Source organism: Pseudopipra pipra, chromosome 1 (genome assembly GCF_036250125.1).
Source record: "Pseudopipra pipra isolate bDixPip1 chromosome 1, bDixPip1.hap1, whole genome shotgun sequence".
Taxonomy (NCBI): Eukaryota; Metazoa; Chordata; class Aves; order Passeriformes; family Pipridae; genus Pseudopipra; species Pseudopipra pipra.
In genome coordinates, this window is record NC_087549.1 from 8,082,322 (window position 1) to 8,097,009 (window position 14,688).

General features: G+C 40.8%; 1 protein-coding gene across 1 annotated transcript in view; it reads right to left on the reverse strand.

Annotated features, from left to right (window-relative positions):
- The window catches only part of TG (thyroglobulin), a 151,678-nt gene that overhangs the window by 63,108 nt on the left and 73,882 nt on the right, over positions 1–14,688 (reverse strand). The window contains exons 39-41 of the mRNA XM_064644475.1: positions 11,859–11,952; positions 8,064–8,223; positions 2,989–3,188 (exon numbers count right to left, since the gene is read on the reverse strand). Coding sequence (XP_064500545.1) covers positions 2,989–3,188; positions 8,064–8,223; positions 11,859–11,952 — 454 coding nt within the window. The remainder of the gene's footprint in view (positions 1–2,988; positions 3,189–8,063; positions 8,224–11,858; positions 11,953–14,688) is intronic.

Here is a 14,688-nt window from a genome sequence, read left to right on the forward strand (position 1 = left end):
AACCCCCATGTTCCAGCAGGGCCACCTTTAGCCGGTTGCCCAGGACCACGTCCAGATGACTTTGGAATATTTCCAGGATGGAGACTCCACAACCTCCCTGGGCAACCTAGACAGGCACTTGGTCACTTCCCTGGGCAACCTGTGCAGATGCTCAGTCACCTTCACAAGTAATGACATGAGAAGGTGACAGAAACTAACTGCATGTGGCATAGGGATGGCTGCATTTTACAGATGGTTTTGGGAGAAATTCTATGAGGTCTGGTTGTTTCTCACAAATAACTGAAAGAATATATTTGGGACCTTTAGGGAAACACAATCTTGCAAGGGCCGACAACACTGAGGCGATTCTACACAAACCTGAGACTACCTAAGACACGATATCAGAAATACCAAATTTGAGTAGGGATGTAGCAAAACTGGGATCAATGGAAAAAAACTAATCAGAGTTGGTTGATTTGTTTGAGAGGGAATGAGCCTGGTAAAGGGGAAGAAAAGGAGATGGGAAAAGAGGAAAGAAAGGGGATCTAAAGTGTAGCTAATCACCAGGATTAGGGATATTTATAGTCCATGTCAGACAGCCCTGCACCTGACTGCAGTAGTTTCAGAAGGGCAATAATCCTTCTCTTTCCAGTATTGGCTGATCTGCTTCCATGGCCAGGAGGGACCGGGTGTCTTCCCTTGTGTTGTGTGGAAGAAGGCTGGGAGCTTTCCTCCTGACACCTGCCAGGAATGCCTGGGGAGGACACAACATAGCTACCCTCCACAGTTTCCTGAAATCCATACCACTGATCCACTCTTCTATATCAAAATTGCACTGGCAAATAAATCAATTAATCAAAAGATGAAGTCAGATGCCAGGTTAATGCCCTTAAACCATTCAAAAAAGACCATAATCACTGATACCACTTTTTAATAATCACACTACTGAAAGGTGAAATAAATTATAAAGAGTCCTCATGATAGCTTTTTATTGATTTTGTACAATCTGTTTACAGATCTGTTCCAAAAAAAAACCTATTATAGGGCAGACATAGGAAACTCAAAAGCATTTTGCTGTTTCAGGTGCTTGTCTTCTTGTAAAGAAAGTTTCATACATCACACCTCTCTGCATGCTCAGAAACAGTATGGTTTTATCATGCATAGCAAAGATCGAAACAAAGAGCACAAAGCTGACTTTTGCAGAAGAGCTGTACTGCTTCATGGTATTTTCCCTCAGGAAAGCTATATCTGATATATATTCTCAGTTTTATGATTCTTAGCCTGTGTGCAGCTCCTTTTTTACAGTAAAATTAAAAGTGTTCAATGATTTTGGTGTCTGGGAACAAAAGCAAGACACATCCCTTTACAGTAGGTGCAAGTGAGAAATCTGAGTAAACCAACAGTTGCATTTGGCATCACTTTAATAAAAAACAAAACCTTAAAAAAAAAAGGCAATCAAGTATATTTTAAAGCTACAAGCTCCTGCTACTGTTCCTTGCTTTTCATTTTGTCAGTGTACTTCACAAGAAAACTACATCCACTCTGATGCTGTCAGGATAAATAATTAATACTTCTCTGAAACCAGTGGAGATCCTGTTTTTGCCAAGACAGTGCTCTGCACAGTCCCAGGAAGAAAATTGTTGTTACAAACATTAGGCAAGTGGAAAGAACTGATGCACGTGCCTGCTCATTGCACTTGCCACTGTTTTCCATTATTCAATGTTCTGCTGCAGGAGAAAGAATGAGTTTAGACTTTTTTGTATAAAAGAAAAGATGTAATGTGGAACTACACTCAGAAGTAACAATAAGCAAAGAGGTTCTTGCATTTCCTTTTCTCAAGTTGCTCAACTGGTAAATTGCACTGTATCCTGCCACAGCTTTCACAGGGCCCCATCCTCAGTCATGTCAGTAAAGGGTTTGTGATTTCAGAGTAAAAGTAAGATAAAACTGAGAGAAAACGACTCTGGGTCTCCTGGTCAATTAACTGCTATGCCAAGAGCTGAGTAAAAATCTTGGAACTGTGTGAGGAATTGTCTGACAATGACAAAAAAAACCCCCCAGCTACTGAGCAGCGATTTTCAATGACTTCCCTTGCCTTCCCCACTAGAGTGATGCAATTAAAATAAACTTACTGAGCCATGGGGATGCAAAAGGCAAGTTATGTTTTCTGAAGCAAGGTCACACTGAAGAAAAATTAAGATGTCATTATTTTCAAGACAAGATTGTATTTAATTGGGCCCTAGGTTTCCTGAACCAAGAATTCTATCCCCCTGCTCACTGTTTGAAGTCAACCCTGCTAGCAGAGAGATCATTTTGTCCAAGTACCATTTCTGCTGGATACATAAACCTCCTCTGATGATTAAGCCTTATTTAGAGCACACCACTCTTATCTTAGGCTGTAAAGAGAAATGGCAGTATTGACACTGACAAAACTGATCTCAAAGTCCTGAGATTCAACATGGGAAAGGCTGTAAAAACGTGGATCACTTGGAGTGACTGAGAAAATGGTCTAAGCTGACAGCAAATAAGCCCATCAGTAAACACATTTTTACTCTCTGAAACTTCCTTTTCTTTTAAATGAAATCTGCCATAAAATCAGATAAAAAGATTGGATACTTTAACGTGCAGAAATCTGGCTCATCAGTTTTAGAGTCTAAAGACTGCTGACCAACAAACGTATTTATGGAATGGAAACTAAGCTGTTGTACCTGTAAGTTATGAAACAAGATTATTTATATAATGCACAAAAAACCACAGTGACGAAAACTAGATTCTTACTATGAGTAAATCAAACACAAAAGTGCATCTCTTGTACATCCTGGTGAAGCACTCAGCTCCTGGAGATAACAGTCCCAGGTGAGATGAAAAATAACTATAGCAATAACAGTTCTATTAGTGCTGCCAAGGTATGGATGAAATAAAACTAGCACCCACACACTGAAACATCCTCATCTCTGCATCAACATCCTTTCACAATGAAGTTGAAGCTGAAGCAGGAATGGAACTTACCATCAACAACACCCTCCTGAAAAGGTCAGTATCCGCTGTCTCTGTGAGCAGGTGAATGCTGGTGACATCTGCCCCACCACGGTCAGCTCCCAAAGAAACCCTGCTGGGGTCTCCTCCAAAGCCAGCAATGTTCTGCTGCACCCACTTCAAAGCTGCCAGTTGATCCAAAAGTCCAGCATTCCCACTCGCCTCAGCAGAACCTGTTGTAGAAAATAAAACGGGGTTGAAAAGAAATAAAACTATAAACCTTTGAAGTTTTGACTAAATGTCACATTTTTAGCAGCTCCTGAAGCTGAACTTGGACAAAACTGTTACCATAAGTTAAAAGTCTAAAGTGGTCTCTTCCAAGGTTATCACTTTACAGACTGACTCCATTTCAGTTTTTACCACTCCACCAGGCAGCCCTGGAGGTGCCTCTTTGTCTGTCCTGATGATAGAAAAATAACACTCCAACTTCTAAGCTTCATTAGGACACATCATGGCTGGAGACTTGAACACAAGCTCAGGTATCCACAAATTTAGCCATAAGATTCTTTTTCTACATAAGTAGCTCGATCTTAGAATGAATTAAAAGCACATAAAAAAATCCGTGTGTTTTCCAGATTCTTGAGTTGGAAGGGACCCATAAGGATCATTGACTGTTTCCCTGGAGTGCACCTAATTGCATGTTTCCTTCCTACATCCCTTTTATACACTTACCCTGTCTGACCAATCATTATAAGTCATAACATCTTGCATTTCTTTACACGCTTCCAGACATTATTTTAAAATGCATATCTCCATCTATATCCTTTGAGATTATCCCATGTCTAACTGATAGAAATCTGATATATATATATATTAATATATTAATAGGAAACTAATGCTGAAAGCATCTAATGATGCAACCCCCCAGGTAAGGTTAATTTTATCTCAACAAAAGCAGAAATAAGTAATTCCTCCACAATCTGTAAGAAAAGAATAGAAAATGATTATTCACTGTCTACTTCTTTATAATCCACAATGAGTCATTTATTTTTAAAGTTTTAAAATTCTCCACATTTAAAACTTGGGGAAAAAAGCCCCACAAGGCAAGACAAAAAAGCCATGAATAGAAAAACAGATGAAACTATTTGTTTCTTCCATTGCCAAGACCAAATAGTACAATTTTAAACTAAGGGTAGGTTCAGAAACTAGTGAATCAAAATCAACAGAGTGTGGAATAAAAAGCTGCCACTTTGTGGAGATGTAGCCCTGTCTTGGGCAAAGAGTAATTGAAAGCTTACATCCTGTGGTAGATATCAATATACTTACTGTAATGAATTACTGAGGTGTCAAACATACCAGTTTAAGCAGCAGAATAAATACAAAGGAGAACAGATTACTGATAGCCTTGCAGGGTTTAGAGATACCCACATCATAACAGGCATCGCTGTAAGAACCCTTCCAGTAGGGCAGCCAAAAACTAAGTGGCGCAAAAACCAAAAAAACACAATCTTCCATCTATAGCCATAGTTTCAGATGAACAGTCCCAGCCATACCAGTGAAGTAATGGAGAAAAAGTTTTCCCTGGTCAGTTTTTGGGGTTTGGTTTGGTTTTAGTTTTTTTCTGCACACCACGACCAGTTCCCAGGGTCCTCAATCCAACAATAAACCCACTCTTTGCTGTTGAAAAGGCAATCTCATTTTAAGGACTTGCTGCATCCCTTGTGAGACATCCCCAGAGGAAGTGAAATCATAGAATCATTTAGGTTGGAAGAGACCCTTAAGATCATCAAATCCAAGTGTTAACTGCCAGGTCCATCACTAAACCAAGTCCCCAAGTGCCACAGCTACAAATCTTTTAAATGGTGACTCCACCACTGCCCTGAATTGCCTGTTCCAGTGCTTGACAATCCTTTTGGTGAAGAAATTTTTATACGTAAATCCATGTAAATGTTTTAGCCACACAATTATTATATATATATATATATATATTTGTTTAATATACTACCAATACATTAAACAAAAAGTTCTAAGAGGGAAATATAACCAGTTCCTTTTGCCCTGGCAAAAACCACAACCACGTTGTGAAATGTACCACACTGGAGAACAGTGGACATTCACAGGAGTTAGACCAAAAGAAACATGTCTGCCAGGAATCTTTTCCACTGCCTTTTTGTAGGAAAAGATTGCATTCCTGAGAACCACAGGAGACTGAAAAGAAACCAGTGTCTTTGTTTGCTTCCTTCTGAACATACAGATGCATTTCTGTTATTACCAAATGGGAGAAGAACAATAGTGCTAAACAAAAGCATGAAAATCATTGTGTTTTATATGATTTCATGGAATCTTAAAAGAATCAAACCCAAAAACATGACTGTCTTCTCCATATCCCTGCCATCTGTATCAATGGCAATTCACCTTAATTTTTCCAGATGCAAAGCAAGAGGTAAAGGTACCATTAAGAATGTGCATCTTCTTTTGTAACATCAATGACTGACAGCAAATTAAATTAAACATCCTTTGTATGAAGAAGAAAAAGAGTTCTTTCAGTTCTTGAAAAAGCCCTGCCATTGAGATCAGAACAGCTGCAGAACTAACAAAAACCCCAACCAAACAAAAGGAAATCTGTTGTTTTCACTGCTCTTCAGTTCCTTAAATATCCATTCAATTTCTTCATTTCTAGTTTTGCAATTTATAACAAGTAAACTTAAGAGGATTCAGCACTTTGCTTAGTTGGACAATGAAATTAATATTACTCACAAGTTCATAACTTTTATTTCTAATTGTAGACCCTTCTAACAGTCCTGCTGCTAATGTTCCCACAGTCCTAAGGGCGAGCTCCTGCCTCCCTTGAAACTAATGGTTAAACTTCCAAAGAACCAGGATTTGTCTTTCATGAAGAATGAAAAACATCCCTGGAATATCATTAAGGATTTGTTTGAGAAAAATCCTTGTATTACTTGACCCAGACTGCTAACATTCATTGAAAATCCCCAGTGGTTACTGTCATGTGCAGGAGGATTCAAAGATGCTCTATCGACCTGTGGGGGACCAGAATGGGTACGACTGAAAATCCCTGCTACTGGGAACCCTGATACTAACACACACACTGTATTACCCCCACCCCATGGAGTAAAGGCAACATAGGGGAGATAGCATGTGATACTGAAGGAATTTTTAAGGTTTCCCATGAATATGGAGCTTAGCTTGCTGTTTGGACAACACTCTGATACATGATGTGATTCTTGGGGTTGTCCTGTGCAGGGCCAGGAGTTGGAATCTGATGTTCCTTGTAGGTCCCTTCCAACTCAGGATATTCTATGATTCTAGGATACTAGGATTTTCCCAAATGCACACCAAGGACTTCTCAAAGAGGATGAGGCCAGCAAAGACTGCACTTTTCTTTGGCCACAGCTCCACAGTATGAGGAAAAGGTCCCCAGATAGTCCCAAAATGTAATGAACCACCTCTATCTGAAGGTTTGCAGGAACGCCAATCAGGTACAAAATGTCTTGACATTTTGGGACATGTAAGCAGATCCCTACGAAAAAGAGACTGAATAATTTTCCTGATCCTGAAATTATGGACCATCACATAAATACTGGTGTATAATATTCAGCCCCTCCAGCAGTTTCTGTTTAGGAAGAAACCTGGGTGAGGTTCACTGGGCTGAAGGAGGTTAGTGAGTAATGTGTGGGCAGTGCTGCGTAATGGAAGCTCCCACAGCACATATCCACACTGCATTTGGCTCTAGACAAAATTAAATTATGGTATCGCTTTCATAAACATCAGGTTTGCACTGATGAAAACAGCAATTTTTTTTTTCTCACAGATACACCTATAGCCAATTTCTTATCTAAATGAGTAAGGAGCTTTAGTGCCAGATCTCTAGATACTGAATGAAAGATGGGCTTTGCTGGGAGTGAGCTTTGAACAAAACAGTAAATAGAGAATGGACAAAATAATCAATAACTGCAGTTATAACCCCAAACTGGGCAAAATCTACCCAGCAGTGAACACTTAAAAGAATCATGATGCAAAGTATGTAGGTCTGGTAATTGCAAACATGGCAAATATAACCTCCTAAAGGTTATAAATGTATTAAAATGCCCACAAAGGAGACCAAGAATTGCTACAAGACCAATGGAGACAGAGCTCCACTTGGAACTGTTGCATTTTCTCTCCACGTCTCTCTACCTTAGTTCCCCTGCCCCAGGCAGAAGTGAAAGATGGTACAAAGAAAAGCATTCTCTATTTGCTTAAACAGGTAAATCTAATAAAAGTCAAAATGAAAAAAAGAAAAAAAAAACCAATCCCAAAGAGCAGATGGCACTACCACAAAGGTTTAGGGAGATCCAATGTACATTTTCATGTGTATGTGCCTCTTTGTGATGGGAATTTGTATAATTTTCAATAGCAATTGATATTAGGGGGCAATAGGAGAGCAAAAGTGTCCTTTACACTAGAGTATGGGGAAGAGTTGCAAACACAGAACATGCAGTTAGATCCAGGACAGTATGGAGGGCTAACAGATTCAAATTAAATGTGCCAAGTCCTTCAGAGGAGAAGTCAAGCTGAACTGCTGAGGAACCAACCATCTTTGTGCCATACTTCCATCCTTTTGCATTCTTCTTACCATGAACCTGCAGTTATTCCTCTCTGCCTCTTCCCCACTCTGACATGGGTACAACAGAACATCAGCAAAATTTCATGGATGAACAATTTGGAAGTTGGAGTCATTGAAAACCATACCCGCAATGGTAGGCCACTGGAATTAGCAGGAATTTTGATGCCTAACCTATCTTCATGTATGTCTGCAAAACCCAATATCCACAGTTGCATTTGCAAACAGAAGTCTAGCCAGTGCTTTGATACGGATGCTTGAGTTTGGTTTGTTGTCCCTTTGCCTCCAGCCCTTCCCCTTTCTCTTCAGATCTAGTCACCACCATTTCTTGACCATTTTTCTTTTCAAAAAAAAGAAAAAAACCAAATCAGTGAAATATATGGGTTTCTCAAGTTAAAAAATTACTTAAAAAAAAAATCAGAAGCATAAGTGTTACAGAATGCAATTTATCCCATAGCTGTGTTTGTTCTGGAAATCCATGACTTACCAGTACTAAGGAAGCCAAAGACACCGACCCGGTAGTTTGCTGTCACGACAATGACGTTACCGATGGCAGCGAGGTAGGATCCATCCAGAGTTGTCTTTCCCTCCTCAGCACTGTAACTCCCTCCATTGTGGAAGAACAGCAACACAGACATATTTTTGACCTGCCATGACAACAACCAGGTTACTATTCCTGTAGCCAACTGCTTTTGTTGGTCACTGATGAGAACACAAGCATCTTCCCCATTAACATTACCTAAGCCATTTATAGCTCTTTATGAGTGACCATAATGAGGGGGTATCTGGCTATCTGTCTGGAATTCAATGGCTATTGTCCATAATTGTCCACAAATTGTCCACAATTACCTATATACCATTAAAGAGGGCACTCTGTCCAGTATAAGGTGGATCTAAAAGCATCATTGTGTTCCACCAGTCAATATCTCCTCTAGGTTAGCCCAAGGCAGCTCCTCTTGCCTTGGTCATTGAGCATGTGGTGGGCTTATCTTTGCTAAAGCATAACTGCTTCACACAAACATTCAGGAAAAGTTCAAACAAGAGGGAAACAGGAGAAGGGCTGCAGCCAGGCAGGAGACTTCAGCACATACCATCAGGTTACAGTTCTACCAAGATGACACTCTAAAGAAATACCCTCAGTGAAACATACAGAGGGGTTTTGTTTGAGTTTTTGTCTTTTTTTTTCTTTTCTGCTGAATAAAGCAGAATAACCTGCTCCAATGCTAGAAAGGTTTTTTCAAAGTGTAATCCCAATTTTCCATTCAGCACTTTCATCCCCTATTGCCCACTTTGGGACTATCCTGAAGGAGGCTCCTCTCTCCTCTGCTCAGCAGCAGGTCACACACACCCACTGTCCCACTTTCTGCATTGGCAGCTGGCGGTGTTTTCTGAAGAAGAGCTGGTGACCCCTGCAGCAGCATCAAAGTACATCTGGGGTTGGTTTTCCCTGCAGTTAGAGGGCAATGAGCTCTGCTGCTGTTATTTTCTGGATGGAGCTTAGCTAAACACAGCAGCGCCATCTGTTCTGGCAAAGGGTGTCTCCAGCAAAAACATGACTGGCTGTATAGGAGAAGCAGCATCCTGAAAAATTATGGAAAAGAAGGCAAACACCCCTCAGCTGCCTTTAATTTTTCACAACTGTGCACACTCCTCACTTATCTATCTGGTGAATCACTTCAGGGGCTTCTTGTGAACATGACAATGTTACCAAGAAAACCCAAGAAATTGCAAGCACTGAGACTTGTTGCTTTTTCTCATTAACTTCTCCGAATTGAAATTGCCTAATTTGCAGTGCCTTGTCTGTGGTTCCCATTTCTGCACTGCACGCAGCACAGAGAGAGATGAAGGTAAAGAAAAAAAATGAAATAATGTGTTTTCAGATGGAAACTCATTCTGAAATACAACCACATAGAGCCATGTCAGCTAAAACAGTATTAACCATCATATTGAGCCTGCTCCATCCCCTCAGTTCACCATGGTTAAGCCTGAGGTTCACACCAAGCATTTCCCATGTGTCCACAGCCTCTGTAGCACCATGCCCTCCAGCTGCCCTGTAAATTGCATATTACATTATTCTGAGTGACTTTACCCAATGCTATAGTGATGAAAAGCTTAAGAAAGGTTAAGTCAGGCAATAAAATTTTGAAATGGCAAACCAAAGCCATTTGCAACAGCTGCAACAGATATGGAGTAATTCAGGGGAAGATTTAGCACTGGGACTGTGCACAGTGCCAAATGTATGGATGTAGCATTCCCATTTCTAGTCTGCATCCAGCAATGGGAAGCCCAGCAGCTCCATCATAGTCTCATGACTGCAAGGTCTTAGGTCCCATATGAAAACCCTAACAGAAGAATGAAGTTCAGCAGCACCAGGAAGTCTGAAAGGCTTCATAATATTCAGAACCATCTTCTCTATCACAGAATCACAGAATGGGTAATGTTGGAAGGGACCACCGGTGGGGTTATCTGGTCCAACCCTCCCTGCTCATCCTTCTGTAAAAAACACTTGGCAGGGATAGATTTAAACTCTACCAAGCCAGGCAACCTACAGTGCTTTTACTACTGCAAAATATTGTTCAGTAAATAATTGAGTGCAATGGGGATGATGCACTAAGGATGGGAATAACACGTGCAGGGGATGGGATAGGAGGAGAGAGGGCACACTTTCTATTCCTATTTAGTGGAGATTCTAAAATCATGATTGTACAATTAAACTCTTCTTAAATGAAGGCAAAGCACAGCTTTCCTTTGCTAGTGTGACAGGTGGTGATGATTACAGATGGAAAAAATCAGAAGTGCCAGTTTACTTGTGGTACTTGTAGCTACAGAAGCAAAATGAAGTGATGTCATTCACCTTGTTCACTGATTGATACTTTGAGAGTCCTTTGGCAACAGGCATCAGTCCCTGCACTGTGCTCTTGTTGAGGCTCAAAATGCTCCTGAATGACCTCGCATTCACTGCTTTTCAAGAGATTTTATATTCAATATTAACTAGTTGATTTAACCTTCCATGGGCCGAAAATACATAACTATAGTTCTCTGTGAGTAAAAAATAGAGCTCACCACAAAAAGAGACAGGAAAATGCAATGCTTTCTGCTCCCAGCCACTTCTGCAAAACCAGAAGTTTTAGTTCTCTCTTGGGCTGGACTTCTACATGTGAAACTGATTGACTTGATTGGATCTACTTCTACTTTACACCTCTACAAAAGAGGGATTCAGCTCACAGGACCGCCAGGAGAAGAGACAAGCCTATTTAGTCTATCAGATGGTAGAAAAGACTATGCTTTCAAATAAACTATCTTAAAAGCAGCTCTTAAGCATAGATGGCAAACTGCCTGGGACAGTGACCTGATGGTTTCAATAAGCGGTGACTGCACTCGAGGTAAAATGACAGTCTGATGCTGCAGGGAGAAGACAGACTGCTGGTCTCTCTGATGATTAAAACGGGCCTGCAAGGCACTCTCTGTGCTGCTGTCAGATAGCTAGACCAGCTCTTTCCAGACATGAAGTATGACAGACTTATAAATTTCTACTATAACTACCATCACCTTCTGAAAATTTCCAGTAGTGTGGAAAGAAACAGTTCCTGTCTCTGAGCCCACTCTTCAATGAGATTCATATGTTATTCAGCAGCTTTATCCCCAGCCCCCCAGGGGTTGGCCAATCATTTTAGCTTGGCTTTAACTTGAAGCTTTCTTTTATATCTTTTAGAATGAGAAAATCAAGAACTTTCAAATGACGATTCCTCACATTGTACCAGTGGCCCAGTCATTTTTGAAACGTCTATTTTTATGCTCTGTGAGCTGGCCACAAATCTAGCATTGCTTTGCCACTCTCATTCCTCAACAGATCTCCCACAGATGTCAACAGGGTAACAGCAAATATGAGGGTGAAAGAAAACCACCAGCAGCTCCCTGACTGGTGGCAAGTGTTGATGTATTGTCTCACATTATTGTCTGCTGGACATTGATCTCATTGCAGGAACATTGCCATTTCTGTCCCTAATTTCTCCACCTTTGCCCCCACCTTCTCCTTGTCCTTTGTTTCTCTCTTTGTCTGTCTCTTATTTCTAGCTTTTTAGTACGCTCTCCTCCTGGTTACCCAACACGGCTCATGGAAAGTCTGCAGGGAATACTCTTGCACTAGTAAAAACACTAGAGTGCCTAATTTAACTTTGCAGGTTCTGTGAACACAGGAGAAACAAGCACTCATGTCAGTTAAATTACTTTGAAAAAAGACAGTGCTCAGCTACAAAAAAAATTCGACTTGTCTCCTACTTACAGAGGTGGCAGGAACAAAGATGTTCATATACAGGCAGTCTTCACTGACAGACTGTGGCGGGGCCTCTCCATCTCCTGGCTGCCAACACGCTGCCCTAGAGACACCAATTGAGAAAGCTACAATAAAAAGGTTTGTACTCTTTTTCCACTGGTGTTATTTCCTTATATTTTGATGCATTAGCTTAATAAAATCATTAAATCTGCAGATCTCAATCACATTTAAAACTGTGCCCACCTATATTTTAGTACCAGGTACGTAGATTTGTACACACACACACACACAGTGCAATGTATTTGTATGCCAAGAGTCCTTCCTCAGAAACCCTGCCCCATTTTAAAAAGCTAAGAACTTGACAATATGTTTTCAAAAAACTCACGCTTTACATAAACTGCACAAAATTATCACCAGCTGCAAGGGGAGCAGAGCTGGGGGTCTCAGGCACAGATCTCCCCTGCTACTGCCTGCACAACTATATAATCCACTCTTTTGATGAAATGTCAGTTATTTATTTTAATTTCTAATAGTCTGTGGGCTACATATATTTTGATTAATTTTCTAATGGTCTGTGGGCTTCATTTCTTTATGTTTAATTTATTTTCTAATGGTCTGTGGGAAAATACAGTAAGTTTAAAATTTTAATGCATTTTTAAAATCTCTTTGCTTTAAGTAGCAGAGCAGACCATTAACAGTGCCAATCAATGTTAAAAGTGACCTTGTAACAGGAGCTCAGGAGCCAACCACGTACAGAAAACCATTCTCTGGCCATCATCTGAATGAGAGTCATATGCTCAAGCATATCAAGTATAAGAATCAAGTGGATGAATTTTGCAGTTCAGTAATAAGCTCTTTTGAAGCCAGTTCCTTCTACTTTACAGCCATATTTGTATCAGACAATGAGTTATGGAAAAACATCACAATTTATTAGAGAATAAGCCAAAAGAGGGTACGGAAAGATGGTAATATTTCAGAGAATTGTTTCTAAATTATTATTTTAATGCCTTTGTAAAATTTTGCCTTGAAGGTGTGAAGAAATTAATAGAAAACCACAAAGAAAAGGACCAGATTTAATGGAATTCTACAATTTTTTTCCATAAGGGAGATTCCTAAGATGGTGATATCACTCAACAGCTTTCCCACTGACATAGAGAATCACATCATCTCCAACCAAAACTGCTAAAGCCATTTTAGGCAGAGAAAATATGAATTCCCAGGTAGGAATCCTGCCAGGACAACAAGTCTAACACTACTAATCATACAGCTTTCCACAGGGCAGCAGGAGTCATCACCCATGATCACGGCTTTTTTTTTGTCCAGCTCCCAGAAGCTCCTCATGCTGGGACCGACTCCAGGGAAAGGCTGCCACCTGCTGAGGCAAGTCCACAGCTCTTCCAGCAGCTGGAGACTTCAGTAGCTGGATGGGGGTTTTAGTTGGGTTGGGTTGGGGTTTTTTAAGTCTTTTATCAGGTCCAGAGTGATAAATAAATGTTTCTCTTCCATCACTAATAGTACTGTGCTCGTGTGAGTTTATTATATACAAGTATTGAGCAACATTAATATAGAATCCTAAAAAAATCAACACTTTCTGTACATACAGAGAGTGAGGTCTCTCCTATTCTCCAAGTGAAAAGTCAAATAATTATGTTTTTAACTGGTCTACTCTGGCCTCCAATCGGGAGGTCTGGAGACACACTATCTTTAACGCTGCTGATGCTTTTGAGAAAGGACGGAGGATCACTCTTGAGGAGAAAAGACAACACAGAAAGAATTGTGTCTTGCAGAATATACCACCTAAAGAGTCTTTCTGCTGTGCCTTTTGCAACTGGATGTGTCTATCTCATATTGGCCTTTTTAGCCACCAGCGTGCTTGTAACAAACGTGGGTAGAGCCCTTCCCAAATCTTCGTTCGCGAAGCCTGGTCATGATAACCTTACATTAATAATAGAAGATAATGGCCAAATTTTTCATTGGACTAAGAAAGCTCTGTGAATTCAAAAGATAGGAACAGATTAACTAAGGTCTCTAAATTGTTTTCAAAACCAGCCAGGCTGCTCATTGCAACATCAGGTCTTCAAAGGGAGACCACAGAGGCAGATAGGTCTCACCAAAGCCCTACAGACACCACACTGTGGCTGCGGACACCAAGAGCTCGTGCTGTCTGTGCTAATTTAACATCACTGTGAACATGAGAAAGCAAAAAGCCACGTCCCACCAGACTTATCCAATGTACATGAGGTTGTGGCTACTGTGGTTATGCTGTTAACACCTCCGCAGGTCAGGTGCAACCTGAAGGACAAGATCACCACAGGCCAGATGCTCTTTCAACTCCCCAAGAAAACAAATGCCACATCTCTTTTCACTCAGCTCATCAAAGACTTTGCTAGAAACCACTGGAGACAAATCCTGAGTAAAGGAGGGACCAAATAGATTCCACACAGCTGATAGGTGTCTAAATCTGTAGCCTCAGAGTGTGTTTCTGCCAAAGCAGGTGGTGATTCATGTCAGGCCTGCAGGCCCTCATCCTCCCAGATCCCTTGCAAAACCTCCCATTTCCTTAACCATGAAGCTCCTGGTCAGATTTGTTTGCTCAAGTAGTTCATCACTAACCACATGAGGACCACTCTTGGTGCCAGGAATTGAACAGGACTGCATGGCTCTGTGTGCATGACCTCAATAGACCTCAGGTCCATATTAGCTGCCTGGGAAGCTCTTGAGCTGCTAACCCCAGCTCTCAGCCCTGATTTCTCCAACTTCCTCTGCAGAAAGTTCATGTAGTCCTTTAACAAGTTCTCTCCTTCTGACTGTTCTGCATCTTTGATCTCCCGGTTCTTGT